Below are 25,689 nucleotides of genomic sequence, written 5' to 3' on the forward strand. Positions count from 1 at the left end.
TACCAAAAGCAGAGTGTACAACCTCTGTAACTCAACAGCAGTTTAGTATTGCGAAAGTGGAGCTCCTTGTAACACTTCAAAATACTTGGCTATACATAAAAAGAACAAAATACGTATCTGCAACTGTACTAAGAACAAGTAGTACTCTTTGCACTGTTCTTGCTCACATAAATGAAAAACTCAGTAATGTGGCACACAACTCGCTTCCCGATTATATGGCTGGGGCGGGGAGCTTCAATGTCTGGGTGGGTGGTTCCCCCCCCCCCTTGCTTACTCAATGGAGCTTCAAAGCATCAACTCTTCTCTGAACACTTCTGAATGTCCAGTTTTCTGCAAGTAAAACGCACCCTGATGGTATGTATATAATACATTTTTGTGTGTGTATATATATATGTATAAAACTTCTCTTGAAGGTTGGAGGCTTTTTTCCTTTTGAGTCATTGCTTTCTTACTAAAAGCTCCTATGTCTTGATTGAAAAACGAAACAAAACCTCTTTGAGGCCTGCTCTGTGAGAACGCTGTATTCCTCAAAGAAAGCAAGGGCTGACTGTCCCATTTGGAGCTATGAAAACAGATGCCTAAGTAATGTTCTTCAGAACGTGCAACAGCAAGACATGATTTCATCTGACAGGTGCTTTAAAAAGAAATAAAATCTGTCACATACAGGCTCAATTAGAAAAATATTTTTATTTACAAGAGTAAATAATGTAGTGCAAGGAGAGTGGATTTAACCCTCAGTAATGCATAGATTGATGCAATTTAGAGTCTGTGGTCTGCCTCATTTTGCAGAGGTGCATGCATCCCTGCTTTTAAGGTCAGCCCTTTCCTACAGCCACTTACCAGACAGCTTTAAATCAGACAGAAGGCATTCGCACTCCATACCTGTTATCCATATAACCCATCTAACATTTATCAAATAAACTGTCACTTAAATAGGTGTCTTTAGGAGTTACTGTAAAACATGAAATAAATCCTCGCCAATGTTACCTATGGAAGAACCAAACAATAAATTGTTCATTCACTTTGTGTCACCTGTTCACACTTAATTATTCTTTTATTTATTCATTGAGGAAGCTACTTTCTCTAATCAGTGGCTCTCGGCAGGGCAGGGATTGTTCTGTTGTGCCTGCCAGGGAACTGCTGACACTGTGAAACTTTGACCAAGGGTTAGCCAGCACAGCTACTACATTATGATCATACTGCAACGCTTCCTGGTGTCTTTCAAAGCAAAATACTTTTTGCATAAAAGAGTTAGGATGGAATATAAAATGCCAAAGAAGTAATTGTTATCACTGCATGTACAAATGTCCTGGCTTGGTGTTCCGTGGAACTTGGAAAGTGGTGGTGGCTGGGCTTCGCTTTTATGTAACTTCCATGCTTACAACTTGGAAAACTCTGCCAACTTCACCGGTAAAGTAATCTCAAATGCAGTAAAGGCAAGTTAATAAGATGCGAAAAACTTGTTCATCAGAACTGGTGGGAGGTTTACTCATTCTTTAATTAGGCAAGGACTTTGCATGTTTTCTTCTAGTCCTTCAATGAAATACAGTATGATCATGTGTTGTATATAGTGAGATAATCTGCATTATCTGTTTGGAGCATTAAATAAATTATAGGGATGTTTTCCCTCTATAGTGGAGCAATCAGATCAGTGAATTTCCCTATGATTTTGGCTGCTGGACTGCATTATTAATGTCACTAACAGGGTTGGTTGCCAGTTCTTAGATTTGTAGTTGTTCATATCCCAATGGGACGTCAACTTTAAGAAAACTACACTTCAGCTTGTAACAAGAGGATTCTGAGGGTTTGACTCCTGCTGGGCTAAATCATTTGAAAAGGTAGATTCGTCTTGCTGTACTAGTCTGGTAGCATCCTCGCTGCTATTCTCTGAGGAAGAAGGTTCATCTGATGACGGTTCTGATCTTGTTCCAGGAGAATTATGGGCTTCAGAAAAATGTCAAAAGAAATTATTAAAAAAGACCCCACTGCGTCTAGAAGTCTGTTCATCAATATTTAAATATTATGTGGATATAAAATCACATATAAAGATAATACTCAAAAGTTAGGAAATAATGAAAGAAGAATGTCTGTAACTATATACTTCTTACAGATGTAGTGTGATTCCCAAGTTACACAAATTATAGCTAGCAAGAAAAGAAAGCAGGGTTTCAGAATTACTTCCATAGTCAGCATGTTATTCATAGCTACATGTCTTAAATGCTGTCTAGGAGTTATAAAATACAAATAATCTTTTTATATTTAATGGTGTTTTGTTTTTTTTTTAAATACCATTCCCTATAGGTATAGGCTGTCAATGTGAAAAGTAATTTTTTTTTTTCTGTATTTTATTAAAGAAATATGTCCAAACCCAGTATTTTCTGACATGGGCTTAAACTGCCTACTGGAATTAAGTCACAACATAAGAAAGTACATTTAGTAGTGGTAGGAATTATTTTCATAACTTGTAATATTCATTTCACAACTTCCCCATCAAGATCCTGCCTTGGGATTTGAAGTGAGACACTTGGTTGAAGCTGGCAATGCTTTTAAAAAGTTCACTCATTATTTTTGCATGTGATTGTAGGATGTTTTTCCCTTTTCCTGCACAATCTAGTTTTGGCTCTGATATCTCTGATATCAGATTGGATGTTAGGAAGAAGTTCTTCACCATGAGGGTGGTGAGACACTGGAACAGGTTGCCCAGAGAGGTGGCGGAAGCCCCATCCCTGGAAGTTTTTAAGGCCAGGCTGGATGGGGCTCTGAGCAACCTGCCCTAGGGGGAGATGGCAGGGGCACTGGAACTAGATGATCTTTAAAGTCCCTTCCAACCCTGACAGTTCTATGATTCTATCGCTTTCAATATGATAAAAAAATAACGGAAGTATTAAGAGACTGAAGTCTGGCATTTGGTTTTCTGTCCCTCTGTATTCTCTGTCCCATCACAACAGAGAACATACAGCAAACCTTTCTAGTTTAAGACAGGAGGAGTCGGCAAGTGCAGATTGACCGTATTTACTGATTCTGTTACTGGTCTGAAGAGGCTGAACTGCCACCTCCTAAATTACTCCAATGTACCAGCTCTCTGAACCTCCCTTTTTCTCCCACCTTGTATCCAAATGGATCCACTCCTACGAAACAGGGAACACGGTCTCATCGCATATTGTGGAGACAACATATGAAATTAAAGTCATGTAATTACTCTAAGCATAGTGGATGTTGAGAGATGGGAAGTAATCTCTTATTTCCAGTCACAGTCTCCTGCAGTTCGTGTTTTTTATTAAGAATCCCTTTTATCAAGGGAAATTCTCCAGAAACCAGCAGATTTAAAACTTGCCTTGCTTCATCTACCCCTTTTCAATGATCCACAAAAGACTTGTGTGTCAAAGAAGCTGCTGTTCAGAGGTACCTCTACCAAATCTAGAATTCCTGCTTTTATTTTTGAAGCTTTTACTGAAATAAAAAGATCATTCCTCTTTCTTCAATTTTACCATGACAAATACTTACCAGATAAAGCCTGAAAATACTGCACTGCAAATGCAACCAGAATTGATAAAAGAAAGGTTCCCATGAAGTAGATCTGTGACAGTAAGTTTAAAAAACATAATTAGAGCAGTGTAAAGGCAAGGTAAGTGCTCCAAATGAACTGTGCGTGTACCAAAGGAGCAATACATACCAGAGTAGACTGTAAAATATTGTTCCAGAAAACTCTCACATAAAAATAAAGCAGTGCTAATGAGCATGGACTAATTGATTCTTGGTTGCTATTATTCCAGCACCTACGACAAGAAGATAAAAACTACTAATCAGTCCTCATCTACAGTTTTGTGGCATTTGTTGTCTGGTAATCTAAAGTGGGTTTTCAGCAAACCTCAGTAACCCAGAAAAACAAGCAGGTATTATCATCACTCTCTCACAGATGGTGAAGTAAAAATTCATAGAAATACCAGATTAACTTAATTAAGCACAGAATTCCCTACCCTAGGAGTATATTTTTTTTATTTTCTTATTAGTCACCAACAGGTCTAAGCATCCAGGCTACCCTGGCCAAGCAGTCACAGGACAAGGTTGTAGCCAAGTTGCTTTGTTCTAACTAATGTGAGTCAACAGCAGTAGGACTTGATTTAAGATTAGATGCACAAAATTTAGATGCCTATGCAGGATGCTGGTGCCTAAACCCCCTTTAGGGACACTGGAGTAGTACACAATGCCGTCAGAGCTTGAAAAACACCTTAGCTGACTAGCTCCGAGGTATCTGTCGTGGAGTGAGCTGAGCAACTTTCTCACTTGCATCAGTTAGGATTTCACCTACTAGGGGAGTTTAGACAGTTAAATCACAGGCACCGGTTTTAATCTACTCTTTCCTACCAAGCTGAGGAGGGAGGGGTGAGGGTGTGTGTATATATATATATATATAAAATTTTTATATTAAATTATATACTCTTTATATATTATATATAAAATAGATAATTTATATAAAATTATATATATTTTATATACATTTTTAGAAAAAGCTAGTGCCCTTCTGGAAAAAAAGTGTATGATGATTGTAAAACTCTCTGCAGTTACTCTCAGTGCATTAGCTCCTCCACCTTTAAATATCTGAAAGGCTAAATATCCACAAATCCGCCAAATATTCTGTAAGCTTCCCTTCCCACTATGCTTTCCAACACACGTTGCTCTACCCAGGTAAAGGAAACCTAAGTTCTGCACCAGAACTGGAGGTTCTAGGATGGCTTGTGCATGAACGGTGCCGGCACAGACATTCAGGCAGCAGACCTGTATCCTTCTCACATACCTGACATTCTGTATCATAACATCTGTGCCAGGCTGGAACATCTTTACAGAATAAATAGGAAGGACTACTGTTATCCCAATTACATAATTTTCAGTTCTGTAATAAGTTATGCTATATTTATCATTAAAAGATTGTTCTGGACTGTATACAAATTGGCAGTGCCTAACTTAGGAACTTAAATATATTGAATTGGAAAAGACCTCCTGGGTCATTAAATCCAGTCCCTGCTGTATCAGGTAACCACATATAATCGGGTCTCTTTTAGAGGCATAAACTGAAATAAATTTAGGTCATTTAAGCGTTTGAAACATGTTGACCTTAACCTGCCTTAAATCATACAAGTGAACAAAGTTAATAATTACAGGAGTTGCTGCTCTCCAAGCGTAAATGTTACTCACATAGAAAAACAGAAGATGCTGATTAAGGGGAAAAAAGACTCACCTGTAATAAAGTTCCTGAAGAAGTGAGGTATTACTAGAATGCAATGCCTGATCAATTTCCAAGTGATCCAGAATGTAGGAAGGTATGGAGTTGCCCTCTTCCATGACAAGGGCCAAATTAAAGAAACCCTAACAATAAAAAAGCACACATACGTTTTAACGATTAAATTTTCACATCTATATTTAAGGTCTACTCAGCATCAAAGATCTAAATAATTATAACTGTCTTATGTAAATAAATTTTGTATAACATGATCTTCACTGAATAATTATGAGAGCCTTCTCTCCTAATCATATACCCAGGTAAATACTGAAAATGCAAAAGAATCACCATTTTCTTAGGAACCACATGGAAAAAGATCTGAGCTTTCTCATTTTTAGTCGCTTTTTGAACACAGAAGATACCATATCAAACTGTAATCTTTTATCTACTAGGGAAATACAGATTGAAAGCAGAAATGGATTCCTGTTCTGTTACTGTTAAATTCCCCTCCACCTAGCTCTATACATCAACAGCAATCTGAATTGTGAAATTGAGAGCAGAAGTTTTCTCCAGACAATTTAAGTCCCTAATCTTAAAGTTTTGCCTACTTGGACAAGTCTTAGGCATCCCTATGTCTCTTCAGAGCCATGAACATGAACACGCGTGAGATGTATTACAGGATTCCCCATCGGTTTGGCTTCCATACTTTAAAGTAACTGTTCATGCATTTCTTCTTTCCTTTGCTAGTTTAGTAGTAATGTTTTGTCCCGATATCCTCAAAACAGAATCCAACTATGCTACCTCTAGTAAATTAACATACAAGATACTGCCTGGGGACATTGTCATAGGGAGAGGGAGAACAGAATATTGCACCCAGGACACTTCAGGAGGGTCTGAGGGCAGTAAACTCAGTGTTGAAACATTGCATGTCTTTAGTAATGAGATACGGTGTATCTTTTAATTATAAAGTGCTTTTAAGATGAAGCTTTTGTTGGCGGAGTGAACAAAATCCATCCTAGGATTCACGCAATGTACCAAGGGAAATGAGCCAGTCTTTTTGTTTATATCCTGAAATAGCAGAGGATAGGACTGGAATACAACTCTGCAGTCTATTAATTCTTCCCCTTGCAGCAAGAAAAATACCAAAGTCACAACAGAATCAATTGTGCCAAGGTATGGTAGCACTGAATTAGGCGGTTCACCTTTAGCTTTCAAAACAGCCTAATTCTAGGACTGTCCATCTATGCTAGGTTTACCTTCTATTATCATGAAACAGCAACTGTTGACTCACAAGGTATTGTGAGATAATTATAACTTATTCTACTGGGTTTCTTCAGTGCAGACGTAGCCAATAATCAGTCCCAGGTAAATCCTCAGATTGTTCTAAGCTCTGATGTCTTATAAACACATTACAACTGCGGACCCACCTGTGAATCTCCCTCTAATGCAGCTTGTGCGTACATCCGCATTGACAGCTCAAGATCTTTAGACTGGTTCTGGTAACCATAGTAGTAGAAATCACCCATCTTCAAATAAGCTGTGGAAGAAACCACTAGCAGATCATTGAGAGTATTTGTAGAAATAGAATTAACCAACTATTAATGTGATGGAGAAGTTAATGGTAATTCTATTCAAAGCACCGTATTTAAAAAAAAAAAAAAAAAAAAAGAGTACTCTCTCTCTGCCTCTGTGGATACTTTACATCAGCCTGCCCACTGAAAATATTTATCCTAGATGAAACGGTTTCTCATGGCTTCTCTTTAGTGAATTCAGTGAATGATATTGCTACTTGTACAAAAACTGAGATTTAGAAACTTTATACTGCATTCTTTCTTCACTTGCTGAATCTGCTTTTGGGCAACCTCTAGCCTTATTATTCAGGCTAACCCTACTAACTTGGTAAGACTTAAAAAACATGCTGTCTAAGCATTTGTTCTGTACCTGTCATTGTGGCTGAACCCATCCCCAACGTTACAGAACTTTGCTGACAATTTCATTAGTTTCAGATCCAACCCAACCCAGGAGAATGGCAAGGATAGAATTTTCCTGGTCTAGAAGGAAGCGATGCCCAGGAAATATTTTACAAACATCTTTCTGTGGTATTTCACAGTAATGAAATGTACCAACAGAGTGGGCATTGACCCAGAGAAGAGCAAGCACACCATTGCGCTAATCTATGCTAAAGGGTTTAAAAACTCCCATGAATGTGTCTACACTTATCCGACCTAAGTTTTCCCCAAATGGTTTGAAACACTTCTATACCTTGCCTTGTGTATCTATGGCAACTACCTAGAAATTCCACCTATTTTTACAGTGGACTCTAGCAGAGCTCTTCCAGGAAGCAAGTGGGCCACTGACCCCAACAGCAAAGGCAGAAAGACTATGTAGATGGGCTGGCACAGATGCAGAGTGGAAGGCCACGAACGCTGCAGTGAATCATCAAGAAGAGAATTCCCCTCAACCATACCAACTGTGTCATTCCAGCCCTGGCCCAGAGAGCATTCCCACCTTGAGGTCACCCTGTGTTGCACTGATAACATAGCCCTGGAAATCTCTGCTGCCGGGGTTAGACTCTCCATCCCAGGTCCTACACTGGGGATTTGATCCTCCACTACCGCAGAGTGGGGTCTGAGATAAAACTCCCCTTATGTTACCCATGCGAGGATGTCATAAAGCAATCAAATCCTTCCCCTGTTGCACCCAGCAAGTTTTCTCTCCTTTACTTGAATGGAATCACAATCTCACCCCATGAGTCTGACCTTCAGAAGCTTCTCTAACGTAAGACTGTACCAGTGGATCTGCCAGAGGGTCAACCAAACTGCACCTTGCTAAGATGTCTACAAACTGCTCACAAAAGCTAACAGGGTGTTTCAGCTCCTGTGGCTTCAGGCTGCTTCAATGTGGTATTCAGTTTCCGCGCTGCTGTGTATTTAAACGAATAGCTTGAATTATTTTTATACTCCATTTTTCTACAAAGCACTTAAACCTTTTTGTGAGACAATCAGATCAATGTTTTCAAATATTAAATAACTCTTTCAAAGGCACCAAAATGACTTAGTCACTAAAGTCACAGATGTAGTAGAATTTAAGGCTGGAGGAATAAACTTTTTTTTTTTTTAAACAGAGAATCCTTTAGTTCCCTAAGGTAAGCTGTGCCAATGTTGTTAAACTCTGTACCCTAACAGGAAAACTCCTAATAAATTAGATAAGGAATCCTTTAGCCTTCATTAGTTTCTCATGACTGAATTATGATATGGAAGTATATTTGCTTTTGGATTTTCTCTGTGATAAACTGAACAGCACGAACTCCTAAAGTCTACTATTTTTTTTTTTTCTTAAACCTTGAGTCAATTGCTTAGGCTCCTAAATATCTAGCCCTTTCTCAGGGCTTAGCTTTTTTATCTTACTTTATTCAAATTTTATCCATTTTATGCCATAAAAAGGAAATTGTCAGAAAATCTGTGCTGAAACACAACACTTAAAATACATTTTCTCCCCTCTGATATTCCTATCAAAACACTAAAAAGGAAATGTATGATAAGCAGGGATTACTTGCTCGCTCATATGGAAGTTGTAACAAACGTAGTTTTGAAATTAAAAAAAAAAAAGGTAAAATTAAAATTAAGAAAGAATTCCCTATACGTACCAAATGACGGTGCATTGACTTGAGAAACAGAGAAATTGTAGTATCTCCAAACACAATCAGTTGCTAGGTATTTCCTTGCTAGGTCCTGGAAAGAAAATAAGTGATCCATTCATATCACAGTTAAGAGATTAGGATCACACTATTATTAACAAGTGTTCCTTTTAGGATAATGAGTTGTGAATACATTTACTTACTGGTCTTTCTTCACAGATGTGTGCTAAATTGGACTGTGACACTTCAATCCCAGTTTCAGCTGCTAAAATGTAATGCAGTAGAGCCTCATGCCTAATGTTAGATAAAATAAATTAGTGAAAAACCTAACAAAAGTAACATGCATTTTAGTCATAGTTAAAAAAACCCCTGCTAAATAAATTGATAAAATCACCTAAGAGCAAATTTTTGGTACAAGGCTTAAAAGCAAGAGGCTGGCAAACACACGCAACAGCTACATCTACTGGAAGCGCTTGGTGTAACAAGCCATGCTGGCTCTCAAGAATCTGCAGTTTTCTCTCTTGCACTGAAGCTAGATTGGCTCCAGTGTGCATTTACTCTATGTGCAAGACTGATGATAAACTTGAATCGATATTAAGCCCAATTATCTATTCAAATGCTTCAGATAAAACATTCTTAAAAGACTCTTACCTCCTCCACTTAAAAAAAAAATCCATAATTAACTTAGCAGTGTACCTACCTGTCAAACATTCATCTGGGTACTTCTTTGGTATGCTTTACCCTTTTATTTCTCTGACTTGTTTGTCTTGTCTTTTTGGACTATGGGCTCTTTGGAATGGAAATTGTCTCTCATTATATTTGAACATGTGAATGAAATAACAGTCTCAGTCCCTCTATGGACTCTATACATCCCACTGACTGTAAAGCAAGTAATAAAAGCGAATTTTGCATTTGCAGGACAGCAATCCAGTATCGCAGTACAGTGGTACTGGGCATCGTTCCAGAGGAGAGCATCTCTCTCATGTTCTCTGCTACTCATCTACTCAATATTATGAAGGCTAAGCATTCAGAATTAAGAGGAAGTCTTGCGTTTGGTTTTAAAATTACAACATTAAGAAAACCACTCGGGTTACTTTTTTCCTACTAAGGCGTCCTGTTAAAGGGTCATGCTTCCAGTGGTTTTCTCCACAACACAACGCTAAACCCATGGCAAGTTTCAGGGTTCAATGGTTTATTTAAATGGAAGCAAATATACTTAAATATACATTTGACTTCAAGAGTAGGTGCTTAAGCAAAGAAACTTTAAATGACATTGTGAAAACAGCTGCCCTTACAGAACTGGCAGGTGTAACCTCCTGTTTCCCAGCTGCTGCTGCAAGAATACAAATTCTTCCTTGTACTTGCCCTGTAAAAACGTCTGGGACAATGGAGATCTGGCACCACAGAAGGAATTCAGGATACCTAAGCTGGAAAGTTAGTTCTTCTGATCTTTAAGTCTCAAAGGGCAATTCAAAAAAGAAAGTACATTTAGGGCCCTTAAATCAGTCTCTGAAGACCAAACTACCATGACTGACACATGGCTAGTAACACCAACAACTGAAGAATACATACTAGTTGGCAGTGTAACAATTTACACCTGTGCAAGATACATGAAAAAATATTCAGAAGCAAAGATTTCAACATGGACATACTCCTAAAACCAGAGGTGACTAGGACCATTATTTATAAGTAACTACCCGTACACTCTTAGTCACTGGCACATCAAGTGGGACTCCAGCAGATTTGTCCTCCTAGCTGTCAAGACCAGACCTTCTGGGATCTTAATGCTCTACCTGTCACGTGAACAGGACTTTCATGCGACTGTATGCAGAGTGAGCTGGGTAGAGTCGCAGGCTCGTACATCAGAACACGCTACAAAAATATCAACTGAGAGTTTTTCAGTGTTGAAAAGTGAGGTCAAGTCTCAGGAGAAATGTCTGTGCTGGACCAAACAGAAGGAAACTTCTAGGAATGGCTTACTCCAGAACAGTCCACTGACAGTTTCTTGTAGTTCTCCTAAGCCTGAAGCAGTAATTAAGTACCAGCAGGGGGAGGCTGCAGGCCTAAACGAGCCATTGTCTTAATGATGTATGACAGTCTGATGCCTGCACATACAGTATCTGATGCTTATGCCTACAGGTCGCTGCAAAAACAGAGCGTTAACCTGGAGGCTATTTTGAAACCTCTTGGCTGGCTCATTGGATGTTGTAGCCTCCAGAAAAGATAATATTAACCATATTCAAAAGAAGAAATCTAATCCAGCAGTCTCAGTTTTCGTGACACGGAATTATAACAAAGACAGAAAACAAAGTACGGCTTTTGGAACAGAGGGAATATTAAAAGTGAAAGGCGGTCCTCTGGCTAATCCAGTGCACACTACATGCTATGGTACTATGGGATGAAAATCACAGACAGCAGATACAACACTATTTCACTCTACAAAATCCCTCTTTTTCACTTGTTTCTGTCAGAACTGTTGAATTATGCTTTGGGTCAACTCCTCCTTTCCTTTATGTTAATGTGTGTTTTACTACCGATTTCAGTGGTGCTGCTATTTGTGGTTTTTTGAGGGGATACCCCAAATTAATTATTTTATCATGCTATAAAGTAAGTGAAAAATAGAAAATGAACTCGAAGAGAACAAAACAAACATACCATGAAAGTTCCAGATAAGCATTGAGAGCTTTTCTGATGACATGACCTAAGTAGCCGTTCTTCTCTGCAATGTGTTTTGCCCAGCTGTAGAAAAGAACAAACAATAAAAAATGAACAGCTGTGCTCCAGTGACGTTATCCCAACTCACGCTGACTCAAAGGACACAAAAGCATATGGGATCACCTTCCGACTTCTTACAGAAGACAAACTATGGGATTTCACAGTAATTGCTGCATCAGTCTCACAACTATTGACTGAATTAGAACATTTTGTCCATTCATCTCCATGAGCATATCAGAGACATCCTATGTTTTTTCTTGGCAAAATTACATTCTTTATTTTTTCTTTTTTTAAGAAAACAAACATAAGTTAATAACTAATTATCTGCTTTTTTCCTTATGTAAAATACCAATTCTACCACATCAGGAGCCTGATATTTCTTGAAAATCAAATAAGCATGGCTTTGTTAGATACAACCTCTCCAAGTTGTTCCAGAAAAAAAAAGTACTTAAAGTACTCAGCATCTCTCAAAATCTACCGGTCATTTAAATAATACACCTGTTAACATGGATCAAACTTTACTGCAGAAGAACCTTTTGTTGAGGAGGTAAGCACCATGAAATGCAAGATATTTAGACTATGGACTTAAAAATCATCAATATTCAAAATAATCCCACCAGAAATATATTTGCCTTTAACAAATGGTTTCATTCCTTACATTACAGCTTTTTCTGGATCTCTAGGGAATTCTTCCATATTTCCTGTCATGTAGTACAGAGAGCATCGTAAAGTCCCTTCTATATGTCCTCCTTGGGCAGCTTTATAGAAATAGCGTGCAGCAACTGTCTGTGAAGAAACAAGACACTATTAGCAACTCTGCATTATTAATGTTTATTGAGTTTTATTTCCCAGGATTCATTTCATTAAATGAATTAAAAGAGGCAATCAGCTAATTAAGGTAAGCCAGTTTAACTACTTTTAATGTATTTAGGTGGAATGAATTCCTTTCTTCTAACTTTTTAATAGTTTGGGCAGGAAAAAGGGCTGGTAATATATGAAATGTCAAATAGAGAAGTGTCTAAATGCGTAACTAACACTTGGTAGCATACAAGCCTTGTGTGTGCTGACAAAAGTAAAATTAGTTATTTGCTAGTAGGGAGATGACTAAGGGATGCTGAAGAAGAGACACAGAATGGGACTTTTGCACTGGCGATGGCTACGTGACGGCTGGAGAGCAGCAGCACTGCTCAGTACGTCCAGCAGAGCACAATCCCAGTGCTCAAGCCTCTGAAACTGGTTTATAAAAGATAATGCAGGCTGAACAGGCAGGGACAGGGCCGCAGAAACAGGAAGGCTGTGTGACTTTCCATGTTTTACCCTCAGAAACAGTAATCTGTAATGTAAACCAAAGCGGCATACAGCCTGAAATAATTTATTTCAGGGAATTTTTAACTGTCGATATATATTTTCTATGAGTGAACGTGGATATCAGAGTACCCAGCACAGCCATAATCAAGTATTTCTCCTTGCCCATGTCTTTGGTGAATAAAGCAAGCCGGGCACTTTTAGGTGTACTCTCATAATCACTCCACTCTGAAATGTGTATTTTGGTCCACAGGGAAGGAAAACGCATTTGCCAAATGCATGTGTTGGTGGGCACTGCTGCTGTTGGCAGTAGAAATGCTCACAGCCTGGAGTATATCCAGATCTCAGAATCCACAGGCCACACTGGAAACATCTTTTAGCTTCAAGCACAAGGTCTGCTTGCATTTATTACAGCCTGCCTTACTATGGTTGTGCTGTTAGTCGTAAACTACCCAGGTAATTAAAAGAAATATAACTGAAGCAGACCCTTCCTATTGGGGGAAAATGAATTTTGCATATGTCAATGAGAAAAGTTAATAAATGGGCTGTGTCACAGAAAGACAAACCGAAATACTGCAGTCTACCAGGACTGTATTAAATAGTTACATTTGCAAGTCTGGCTCGAAGGTCTTTCACTGCAGTTCTGAGGTTACGGAATCTATGTGTACGTAGCATGTCTGTTCATGAGCTGAGGGACGCGGTTCCGCTGCTTTCATCTATTGTGGAAAGCATCCTTTCCCTATATCCTTTCCAATCTAAAGCTGAGAGAAAGTGAAAGGATCACACGATGTGAGAGCGCACACTATCCTGGCTGGTGTCACTGGAAGGAGGAAAGCAGAAGCAGCCCCCGGAGCTAAACCTGCACCTGCTTTGTTTCTAAATTAAAGGAACACAGGCACATAAGTATGACTGAGATATTTGAGTAACATCTCTCTCTCTAAGCAATCTGACTGAATTCCCCAGTAACACCCTTCTTTGTGATAAAAGGTATCAAAATCCAACTTGGACACAGCAGCCTTAAGAACGAAGCATAAACACATAAACTAGGCCCTAATGTAAGAAATAGTACTATTAAATATTTACTCACTTGATTTCTACCAGGTACTCCAGGGTAAATCCCATCTAAATAAAGGACACCGAGGTTGTACGATGCATCTGGATTTCCCAGTTCTTCAGCAATTAACCAGTGTTTGGCTGCTTTTCTGTAGTCTCTTTTAAAATTGTGGTAATACCATCCCAATCCATTCACTGCCTGGGGCAAGCCCTTAGGGAAGGAGAACAGCAGTCTCAGGTCACGCGTTTGATTCTGCTTTGGGTCACTTCACAATTCCAACCTGCTGCTCAACTTTGGGTGCTCTCATGACCTTGCCTAGATTCTAGATGCCTGGCACAAGGATCCAGCCAAAATTACACTCACTGGGGACTAACGGATATAAAAGTTTGCTGGCTTTTTTTACGCTATCCTTCCTTGTGGCCTCATGTTGAGAGAAAGGAATAAGACTCCAGCACCGTCTTATTCTATAAAGTCTCAGCTGTGTCTGCATTGAGATTTGTACTTGTTGACAATAACAAATTGTGACTTTTTCACCCGTTTCCTCCGCAAAGCCAAAATGGGGCACCTATTCTCATGGACACCCAGAACCTAGTTGACAGGATTAGCAATTGAAAAAAGCACGTTTTTTGAACTAGAACATTTCCCTAAGAATAAATAGGAAGCAATGAACACAGAACTTTATGATGCGGTTTTCAAAAGGTATTTGACCAACATCATACAGACCTGCTTCAGATAGTGCTACACGCTATTATTAAGTTGCATCTTGGCATCAATAATTATGGATCAAGAGGAGAAAATCTGCCAGTTTTTATTTTGGTTGCAATGAGTCACTGTCTCCTTGCATAAACTGGTGGATCATACAGTGGCTGTAAGTATGCCAGAAGTTCAAATTACTCTGTACCAATAAACGTGAACATGCTATTTACTCCTATTTTATAATGTATGTTTAATAGCAAACATGTCAGAACAGTTACAAAAGGTAAAAACTACCTAAAAAAAAATATCTCAGTGCACAAATACAAGTTGTTTGCTACTGTTGGCTTCTACACTGCACAGGCTCCTTCTGTAATCTCTGCAGAAAGAACTGCATACTGGCACTTACAAAGGCGCTCTGAAAAAGGATTCCTTTTCCCTTCAGATTTAACCAGTATTACTAACTTATCCATTAAAATGCAAAAGCAGTTAAACTTTTCAACATTTATGATGTTATTTTTGTATAGAAAATGTGCACTGGAGCATAAAAACATAAGTATCTGGGTTGAAGGAGAGTAAGGAAATTGTTGTCTCTAGGACTCTTCCTGGAATCTGCTCCTCAGATCCTGAGTCAAGGGAATTTTGGTCACACTGCGAAAACCACTCAGTTTATTCAAGCCTTTCCCAAACAGGCAGTACAACAGGTAGTCTCTCCTCTTTCAAAGGAACGATAGAACAAGCACAATTCTTTTCTGATGGTGGTCAGCAGTGAAGTCCTATTGTCATTGTCAGTAATTGAACTAGTACTGGTTCTAGAGCTCAGAAGGTATTCAAGATCGAGGTACTCTTACATTTTTATACTAAGGACGAGATGATGGCCTGGGTAATATGACTGTACTAGGTCATTAAATGGAGTGAGGGTCCTCTTCTCCCTGAAGTAGAGAAGAGCTGGCCAGAGGGAGTGCATACAGTCTTTTTTCAGTCACCAGCATCCCTTGGAGGAGTCCTCACGCTAAGCAGAGAGACTAGCCATAAACCACTACTGTTCAGGGGTGGTGGGACAGGAAGCCACCATTCTGGCTTGTATCAGGAATAGCGTGGCCAGCAGGAGCAGGGAAGTGATCGTGCCTCTGTACTCGGTACTGGTGAGGCCTCACCTCGAGTCCTGTGTTCAGTTCTGGGCCCCTCTGTACAAGAGGGACATTGAAGTGCTGGAGCGTGTCCAGAGGAGAGCTATGAGGCTGGTGAGGGGTCTGGAGACCAGGTCATATGAGGAGAGGCTGAGGGAGCTGGGCATGTTTAGCTTGGAGAAGAGGAGGCTGAGGGGAGACCTCATTGCCCTCTACAACTACCTGAAAGGAGGTTGGAAAGAGGTGCGTGTTGGCCTCTTCTCCCAGGTGAATAATGACAGGACCAGAGGAAATGGTCTGAAGTTGCAGCAGGGGAGGTTTAGATTAGATATTAGGAGGAATTACTTTACTGAAACAGTGGTCAGGCACTGGAACAGCCTGCCCAGGGAGGTGGTTGAGTCACCATCCCTAGAGGTATTTAAGAACCGTCTAGATGTGGCACTTCAGGGCATGCTCTAGTGGCAGCAATTGTAGGTTGTTTGGTTGGACTCGATGATCTTAAGGGTCCTTTCCAACCATGAAGATTCTATGATTCTGCATTCAGCTCTTGTGTTGCAGGAATGCACCATTACTCAGTGCAGACTGCGGAAGTACAATCCAGACCTCGGTCTTTACTCTTTTTCATTCACGTTCCAACTTAAAGATGTTCTGTTTTTATAGCAAAGCCTGCTGGCATGGATTTTCAAAGAAGGCAGTTATCCCTACCTGACTCTGGAGAGATCATCATGTCAAAAACTCAAGCCTGGTAGGCACTCCTATGAAAAAACATACCTAGTATGGTCTAGAAAAAAAAGGGCTTAGGAATATGAGGCAAAAAAATACTCCTGGATCAACTATTCGCTCTGTAAGTCACTTAACTATCATTAAGTTCCAAAAGATGCAAGTAGAGAGAATTCTTTTTCTTCCATAGAAATTTTGGCTGATTTTGAGTGGTCTAGTCTGCCAATTTGGGGAAATAAGGCTTTCACTATTCATGGTGAAGACACCTGGGAGAAGGCAACTAGTATTTACACAGAATTATGGTAATATGCATTTTATGTAAATCAGAGTTCATTATTATTAGCACCTGGCATAAGACTTTTACAATAAAATATTTTTTACATTTTACCTTGGCTGCTGCTTTCTTCATCAATTCCAAAGCAAGTTTTGTATTCTTTTTCACACCTTGGCCCTAGGAAATGTTTATGTGAAACAATCGTTGTCGTTGTTTACAAATACAGTCTGATGAAAACTCACATATACACATTCAAAATGCATTTTAACATTGACACTATTATTTACTGGGTGTTATTCGGCTTTAAACAGCTACAACAAAAAAGAGCAGCTTTGTGCTCATCCTTCATTTACAGCTTTACAAAGTCTCAATGATTCAGTCTCAGAAAAATTATTTCACCCATCGATCCAAGTGATTTTTATGGGTAAACAACATCACGGATCTCTAATTTTTGACAAGTAAGGAAAAATGAATAGCATTCAAAGGTGCATAGATTGTTCGTGATTTGGAAATGAGTAAGAGCTCTCAGCTTTCCTGAAAAAGGATATCAGAATGTCTCCAGAGGAAGTACACAGATATCATCCTGACGACATCCATATAAATTAATTCCAGACACGGGTCAAACACACTATGGGTGCTCAAATTAACAAAGAAAAACTTAACCAAGCATTTTGTAGAGAACAGCCCTCCACTGTCAAAGGAATTAGATGAAGACCCCAGGGCTCTTCATTAATATCTCTAACCTTTTGTAGTGTTGAATGCCTTATGAGTGACACTGCTTAGCTGATACAACCTATTTGACTCAGGTGGGGTTATGCCTGAGTTTATCCTCCTCCATCTACTGCTTCTAGCAGGGAAAAAACAACTGCATGCAGAGACTATTTAATTCCTACTAAAAAAATAATTCCCAGAGATCTAATAAAGGGCATTCTATAAAAGGATCGAAATTGCACCTACATCTCTCCACCAAGGCCTATGCCTACTAACTGGTTAGATTTTTGAGGTGACAAACCATTAGGAAAAATTAGGATCCACAGTTCAGGTGGTATTTTGATCCTGAATCTGGCAAGGAACAAAATGACTAAAGTGCTTTTAACTTGCCCTTTTTAAAATTTTTGTGCATAACTGGTAAAAATCAACATTAGCTTCATAACTATTGATTGATTTTCAAAGTAAATCTAAAAGCACTTGCATACACTCTCACAGTGTGTCACTGCAGATAACTTACAAACACCCATGTCATAGGAATGATATTTTTGCAGTGAAAAACATATGAAACATGACTTACCTTAAATAACACAATGGCGTAATCGTATATTAACACTGGATCTTCTGTTTCTATGGCACCCTTTGCATACCATTCTATTGCAGCTTCAGGATTTTTTGCCACTCCTTGTTGGCCCCAAAACAGCATCTGAGCCAACCGTTGCTAAAAGAAAACAACATAAACATGAATGTTATAAATGCTAGTATTGAAACCGGAATTGCAGGAGTGGACTTTTGCAGGCTTAAATGTATTTTAAATACACGAAGAAATTAGTTATACGTCCTCAACAGTTTGAAAACAATTGCTGATCAGGAATATTCAGAGGGCTTCCCAGTGGCGAAATGTCCTAATACTAAATCTACGGCAGGGTTATTTTTTATAGATGTCAGTACCACGAAAGTCTGGCTTAAGTGCAGGGGTAAGTGATAAAGGCGGATTTGATGCATGCAAATGTCTCAGAATTACAACATATTGCTGCTGGTCTCGGATCAGCAGTAATAATTGCACTGTGCCAAATACAAACCCAGGAAAACGAACAGAGAAGGACGTTGCTAAGTCTTGACAACTCCTCCCTTTTGCCTTGCATCATTGTTCTAGCTTTTTGCATGGTCACTGGATATCATCAGACAGAAACATGGGAAATAGTTCAAGCTCATAAAAAAAGAAGCAATTCTGGGTGGAAAGAAGAAACATCTGTCCGCTCCACTTTCCTCTGCAACTTTCCTACATAGTCTATAGAGGTACATACATAATGTGTGTATAAAACCAAGAAAGAGGAAATATATTACTTTATACCTGAGCAGCTGCATTTCCTCTTGTTGCTTCATGTTTTAACCACATAAAGACATCGCCATTTTCTTTTGTTTGAGCTTTTAGCAGTTCATCATCCATCAGCCTTATAGTTTCAACAAATGCCTGAAGAGTAGGTGAACAGAAAAAAAATTTATTATGCAGTGAATTCAGGCATCTGCCACCAAAACAAAAATGGTGCCCATTTCCTGTTTATCCCTAAAAATTCGTGATCAATTCTGGGTCATAAAATTCTCACCACTCCCTGCTGGCCAGTGCATTAAGAACCATCCTTACATCCAGTGTAAAAATCATTTACTGCTCCATTACAGTACAAAACTTGAAGTCCACTCTACACTGGAAAGATACGCCAACACATCAACAACTGAAAAAAAATGCCCACCTTTTTAGTTTTAAATGCACTTAATAATGGCAAGGAAGTGCTTTTAAGCCTTTTTAGTTGCTATAGAAATCTCCCTTAAAAGATAATAAAAAGGCTGGTAGAAAGCTTGATGAAGACCTGCCCCACAGCACTCTCACCTAGGTGGCTATCTGCTGATTTTTAGTTCTTCAGCGTCCTGGTTTCAGCTGGGATGGAGTTAATTTTCTTTCTAGTGGTTGTCTAGTGGTGGTGTTCAGATTTGGTATGAAAGGAATGTCAATAACGCATATTAGTTTAGTTATTACCAGGTGATGTTTATATTTTTCAGGGACTTTTTTCAGCTTCCCACAGAAGCTGAGAATTCTAGACAAAATGATGGAATGGGCAATGGAATATTCCGTACCATGGACGCCCTGCTCAGTATATAAATGGCGGCTGGCCAGAGGGCAGGGACTTGTGATCACAGTTCGGGAAGGTACCAATTCACCGGTCAGTGAGAGTGACTTGTGTCATTATTATTATTGTTATTGGCCTTTTCTGATATTGTTCTATTAAACTGTCTTTATCTCAACCCATGAGTTCTTTTTTTTTCCCTTTCCCCTCCTTTTCTCCCTCTTCTCCGTACCCTTCTTGGGGGCAAAGTGAGGGTGAGCGAGCAGCTGCATGGCCATAGCTGCCAGCTGGAGTTAAACTGTGACGTTCAGCAATCAAAATATCTCTATTTTTTGTACAATAATCGTTCTTTCTGATAAGCCACGATGCTAGTATTGGCCTACCTTGAGTATTCTTTACAGATAAAGCTGTGTTACCTCCTGTTTAGCAGATCATTCTAAATTCATTTTAAAGTAACTTTATCTCGTCAGACAGCTATTTAACAGCCAAATCTATAATCAAATGACAAGTAGGCATTTGATTATAGAAAAGGTATAAGTATGGAGAGAACAGTTCATCGTTTGCTTGAGCTTCATGATGTTTGGCTACTGAAAGAGCAGGTCACTGTTTAACAATAACAACAATATTAAATAAAAAAATAAAAATAAAAATAATATAAACAATAACAATTAAGCCATTATTATTACTTAATAAACATCCAATTATATTAATAATTAAAAATCTGAGTGAGGAATTAGGGCCCAAGAATAAGACTTAGCCTTTACTGAAAGACAGGCATGTGAACAATTCTGAGGATTTGAGCCTAACTTTGATTTGGTTTCCTTCTTTCTAAGAAACAGAGTATGATACCTACATGTAATTTGGGGGACTTTGTAACAATCATAGACTCATAGAACGGTTTGGGTTGGAAGGTACCTTTAAAGGTCATTTAGTCCAACACCCCTGCCACAGGAACGGAAAATTAGATGAGCTAATATTTGTAACCCAAGACAAAAATGTTCTGGCTGCATAATTAATATTAATATATGAAAAGTCATTTGCACAAATTCCGATATAACTCTTTTACCTGTTCCCCTTTTATAGTGTGTTGATCCAATGATGTCTTTATTGCAATATTACTGTAATAAGCATACGACAGCTCCAAATCAAGTGGATAGTTATTAATGCCTTGGTAATGTTTATAGCCAAGATTCATCACAGCAAGTCTCTCATTCCCCTGGGCACCAACCAAACTATACAGCAGTCCCTGGCAAAAATCACAGACATAAACAAGAGTGAATTCACTGCACATCTCACAAGTTTAGCACTTCGGTGGAGATTTACAGGGAACAGAGTGTTCATATTGGTAGCTGATATACTAGCTGTACCACATAAACAGAGTTACAGAATCAAGCAGAGCCCTAAAGTAGTTAAAATGTCTTCTATACGTATAGAACGAGTTGAAAGAAAAACTAGACTCTCTAAATACTTTTCAAGTATTGCACTTATTCTGCCACCACTAAACATGCAGCAATTTTTTAATGCCGCTTTACTATAGTGTTAATTATACTCTGACGCTTTTTATATTCAGCAGTGATTTAAAAAGTCTCACTGATGTCAACTGGAGTTTTCGCAATGAATTCAGTGGAAACATAAGGCAGTTAACAAACAGCGCTTCAAAATCTGACCTTAAGGATGTGACAGGACTAGAAGGATGGGATTGTGGTGACAAGGTTTCGGCACAAAGCTCCATTAAGATACACATTAATTGGTGCTAGAAATAGTCTAGGTACCACATTTGCCAAAAGCTTTTTCAGCACTACTATTATTTTTCACCTGCACAGTAATAAAAACAGTGTTGTCCCATCTGCACTGGATATTAAATTATTTCCTACACCATCTGAAGTGGATCCAATAATGAAATTACTTAGCCTCCATAATTAGCACTAGGTATACTTCATAATTAGGATATAAAAAAGGTTCCTGTCTAAGGTTTCTTGTGTTTGAGAAACTGGAGTGAGCATGGTCTCAGAGTGGCCTCTCAGGGATTCTTCTGATTTAGCATCCTGTAACCACGTTAAGCACATCTGCTATTCTTTATGAGCATTTTATATTACACTATTATATCACAATTAAATATCTGTTGGCAATTTCAGTATAGCTGCCTTCCAGTGATATATAAACACCTCCACTTTATTTGACCTTGCAATGGAATCGCAGGGAAACATTTCAGTTATGCGCAACCTGCCTCAAAGGTCAGGAGTTCGCATGCTCTGCAGTTGCTCAGCTGAAGCATGGTCAGGTTTTTTCCCAAAAGCAAACTGTTCTACTTTGGTTACCTTTAATCATTTGACCATAACATACTCAGTGCCACATTTTTGCACACTGTAAAATGGGACTTCTTTCCTGACTGTACTATGCAACGTTTCCACTTCAGGAGACTTGCCTGACATGAGACTTTTTCATACCCGTCTACACATGACTGTGGCTGACTTGAGGGTTACTACCTCATCCTACTCAGTGACTGGGAAAAGCAGCATGTTCCATGCTGTTCACTTTACCACCATTTTCAGGTCTTACCAAATCATTACTTACTTACTGATTTCCTCGTTCTGGATAAGCAGGATAAAGATTCCCACCATCGGGACTTCACAAAGACTTCACTGCTACCAGGCTGTTTAGGAGAAGCTGTATTGGGGAATCCCTTCAACCACAGCCTAGGTCTGGAGGCCATGTCACATTTTTTAATTCAATTGATCATAAATTCATCCCATTTCTAAATTGCCTTTAAAAACAACTAATTTCACAGGCATAAACAAAGATATTAAACATACTACCTTTGTACGATCCACAGACACACCAAGCCCTGTTTCAAATATAACTGCAAGGAAATAGGAAGCCTTATGGTATCCACAACAACTGGAATCCACCAAGAGAGGGACAGAGGAGCCCATATTGCTGAGGCCGTCAGCACTGGACAGACTCTTTGCGGCCTTCTCAAATATCCTCCGGCCAACTTCTTGAACTGTATCACTTCCATCTTCTGACACTAAAAATAAAACATAGGACGCACAGTTATTGCAAGAGTTAAAATGAGGAAGTTAAAATGAGGCAGTTAAAATCAGTTTGCCCTCTTTAATTTAATCGGTCCAAGACAGATTCTGTTATTTCTCATGCTGAATGGTATTCTCAATGCAGACAATCAAGATTCCTAGAGATACAAGGTACTATTGAATAGAAAGGGTGAATAAAAATCCAGAAGAACGACTCAAAGTAACTAACCGCTAAAAACATAAGGATATCTCTATTTCCTTCTACATAAGCCATCCTTCATTTGCAGCACAACATATAAGCCACATGACACTCCTTTACTAAGCTAGCTGATATGAAAAAAAAAAAATGTATAAAACAGGAACTGAAGTCAAAGCATACTAACTTACATGACATGTATTGTGGATTTATTTAAGAACAATAAAATAAAATACAATTACCACCCAGAGCACTGAAATCCATCTCTTGTAACAGTTTGAACAAAGTGTGGTACTTTTCCCTGATCTCTTTTCCCCACATGAAGGCATCGCATTTGGATTTTTCTCCATATTTATGAATCAGCTCCAAATAATAGTTTTCATAGTAACCTAAAGAAAACAACATATTGAAGAAATGAAAGCTGACTTGGATGGTCTTTAAAATAAGCTTCTGTAGGAAAAAAAAAAAAAAGAAAGATGTTTCTAGGGTAAACTAAAAATTCATGGACAGAATGAGCACATCCTTAACACAAAGTAATGCTAAAAACAAAGTAAAGCTAGCACAGGCCCCTTAAAAATACATAAGACTTCTTCTACTCTCTTCAATACTCTACTCACAATGCGTGAGATCAAATTCTAATTGGAAACATAAGCTAATTTTCAACACACGTGTAAGCTATGTTACTCTTCTTTCACTAAAGTGGCTGCTTTGGTATAAACCTGTCAACTACTGCACATTAGGCAACTGTGGCAGAGACATTCTAGCAAAACCTACTAATTTTTGGGAGAGGGCTTAAAATATATGTGTCTTTAGGGTCACTTGGGAACAAAATGGAAGGAAGGGAATTGAATAGCTTACATGTAAACTTCAAAGTGTTTATTTGTCCCCTTATGCACCTGTCTCACTAGGGAAGAAATACCGAGAACATGATTTAAGTTTGTATTCCATGGCACAAAAGTCTTTGCAAGGACAAAACCACAGTTTTAGCTACCAGTAATCAAATTGCCTTTTTTCTTGTTATGGCTGAATTTAAGTTCGCTTTTGATGATCGTTATCCAGATTCTGCTAAAAGGAAAGAAAACAAGTCTCCAAAGATAAGAGTTTAAAATTCATATCTCATAGATCAACACTTACAATTTCTTTGCGCTTTTTCGCCTTGACTTATGATATTTCTGTACTCATAAACTATTTCTTGAATGTCCGTACATCTCTCATAGTAAAGTTCAATTTGTTCCACTGTTTCTTCATCATGAAGAGGGTTAGAAATCTATAAAAAGACAAATGATGGATAAATGGCATCTACAGTATCTGTTGTTGTCTATGCTTGGCTAGAAAGAAGCGTTGCAGGCAAATAACAAAAGGAAACGGATTTTTTTACTACAATCAGCTTATTTGGCACATCATGTTAATATGCCAGACAACCTGATGCTGGCCACAGCAGACTAGGACTTCAAACAGTCATTACAATCCAAGAAACCATGGATGAACTTCCAAAATTGGCCATACCACCACTTTCAACAAAACCATAAATTAATCAAATGTGTTCAATACTGTATCATCACAAACTCTGGCAAACAAAGGAATACTGAAAATAAGTCCTTAAATATAGATTTAGGAACACTGCTTTACATACTCACTTCTAGAAGTCTTATCTTTTAGCATTTGAAGTGGTAATTAACATTCCTAGATTTCAACAGAAAATGATCATACTTTGGTTATATATTCCCAAGTACTACTACGCTTCATAGTAAGTTTATCACTTGGTAAGAGCTTCAGTTAAAAAAAATAATAAAATAGAGCCATAGCTGGCTGCTTTCCAAAGACTGCTTTTGCTTACCTGTTCCATTTCCAACACATTGAGACGATAGTATTTCACAGGGCCAAAGAAAGCTTCAATACCATTTACATATCCACTGCCTCCAAGAACAAAGTATCCAGCAGTGTCATCATAATAGAAATCTTCCCTAAAACTTTAGAACATGAAAGAGAAGTAAGCTGGCTACCAAGAGGTACTATGAAAGAAAAAAAGAAATTTGTATCTCAGAATTTCTGTAACGGACGCATTGACAGTATCTTTTTCTTTTCTCACTTGTTTACTCTCAAATCTACTCTGCAATTTAGTGTGATAAATTCTAGAGTACATTTAACAAATTGTCTACAAACATAAAAAACCAGCAGGGTGTTTTATTTTTCTGACCTGTGTCCTTCTGATGTTTTATGCATCATCCTACAACCTCAAAGATTTCAGTTTCACCCCTTCCTTGCACTTTTCTAAAATTGGCATATGAAAATTTGTTAGCTGTCTCCTAGAGCTACTATCTACAAATCTACAATTTCTGGTTTGTAAACCATAGCAGAGAAGGAACGATACTGAAGTCTGCCATGCAATTTACTGTTACATAGTTTCCATATTAAAAGGGCTTTTTTAAATTATTTGCACAGGAAAGAGTCAATATTAAATTACAGTGAAAGAGAAAAATTAAAGATCCATTTTAAAAAAATAAATTATTGCGTTGCTTAGAATAAAGGACAGAGCAAGAACATTTTTGGTAGAAATTTTGCTCTCTACCTAAGCAAAGCATATAACAATTTCACTGGTGAAATCCTAGCTCTCTGACAGCAACAGCAAAACATCCCTTGACTTCAGTAAGGCCAAGACTTCATTTGAAGACTGATCCTAATGCCACTGACCTTCCAATCAGTTTTTAGTGAGGGTTATCAGACTAGTTCTAGATCATGCAGCACATTAAGTCAACTAGCTTATGGCATTAACAAAATTATTCAGCTCGTGCACAATACAAGCACAGTAATGCAAACCGGTTTTGAAAGCACAGAGTTGAAAAAGACAACAAAAATTTTGAAAAGCATTTGTAATCTCAGTTAC

General features: G+C 38.5%; 1 protein-coding gene across 2 annotated transcripts in view; it reads right to left on the reverse strand.

The window, feature by feature from the left end:
• Window positions 1–668: 668 nt before the first annotated feature.
• Window positions 669–25,689, reverse strand: part of SEL1L3 (SEL1L family member 3) — a 38,973-nt gene continuing 13,952 nt past the window's right edge. The window contains exons 7-24 of one of the 2 annotated variants that reach the window (XM_074587739.1): window positions 24,643–24,775; window positions 23,940–24,072; window positions 23,048–23,194; window positions 22,394–22,605; window positions 20,644–20,823; window positions 18,809–18,928; window positions 18,035–18,175; window positions 16,861–16,923; window positions 13,963–14,139; window positions 12,229–12,356; window positions 11,511–11,594; window positions 9,059–9,149; window positions 8,865–8,949; window positions 6,646–6,755; window positions 5,237–5,364; window positions 3,674–3,776; window positions 3,505–3,577; window positions 669–1,944 (exon numbers count right to left, since the gene is read on the reverse strand). In XM_074587739.1, the coding sequence (XP_074443840.1) occupies window positions 1,778–1,944; window positions 3,505–3,577; window positions 3,674–3,776; window positions 5,237–5,364; window positions 6,646–6,755; window positions 8,865–8,949; window positions 9,059–9,149; window positions 11,511–11,594; window positions 12,229–12,356; window positions 13,963–14,139; window positions 16,861–16,923; window positions 18,035–18,175; window positions 18,809–18,928; window positions 20,644–20,823; window positions 22,394–22,605; window positions 23,048–23,194; window positions 23,940–24,072; window positions 24,643–24,775 (2,275 nt within the window). In that variant the 3' untranslated portion in view covers window positions 669–1,777. The remainder of the gene's footprint in view (window positions 1,945–3,504; window positions 3,578–3,673; window positions 3,777–5,236; window positions 5,365–6,645; window positions 6,756–8,864; window positions 8,950–9,058; window positions 9,150–11,510; window positions 11,595–12,228; window positions 12,357–13,962; window positions 14,140–16,860; window positions 16,924–18,034; window positions 18,176–18,808; window positions 18,929–20,643; window positions 20,824–22,393; window positions 22,606–23,047; window positions 23,195–23,939; window positions 24,073–24,642; window positions 24,776–25,689) is intronic. The other variant, XM_074587738.1, reaches the window with a different exon arrangement.

The sequence above is a fragment of the Larus michahellis genome, chromosome 5 (genome assembly GCF_964199755.1).
Source record: "Larus michahellis chromosome 5, bLarMic1.1, whole genome shotgun sequence".
Taxonomy (NCBI): Eukaryota; Metazoa; Chordata; class Aves; order Charadriiformes; family Laridae; genus Larus; species Larus michahellis.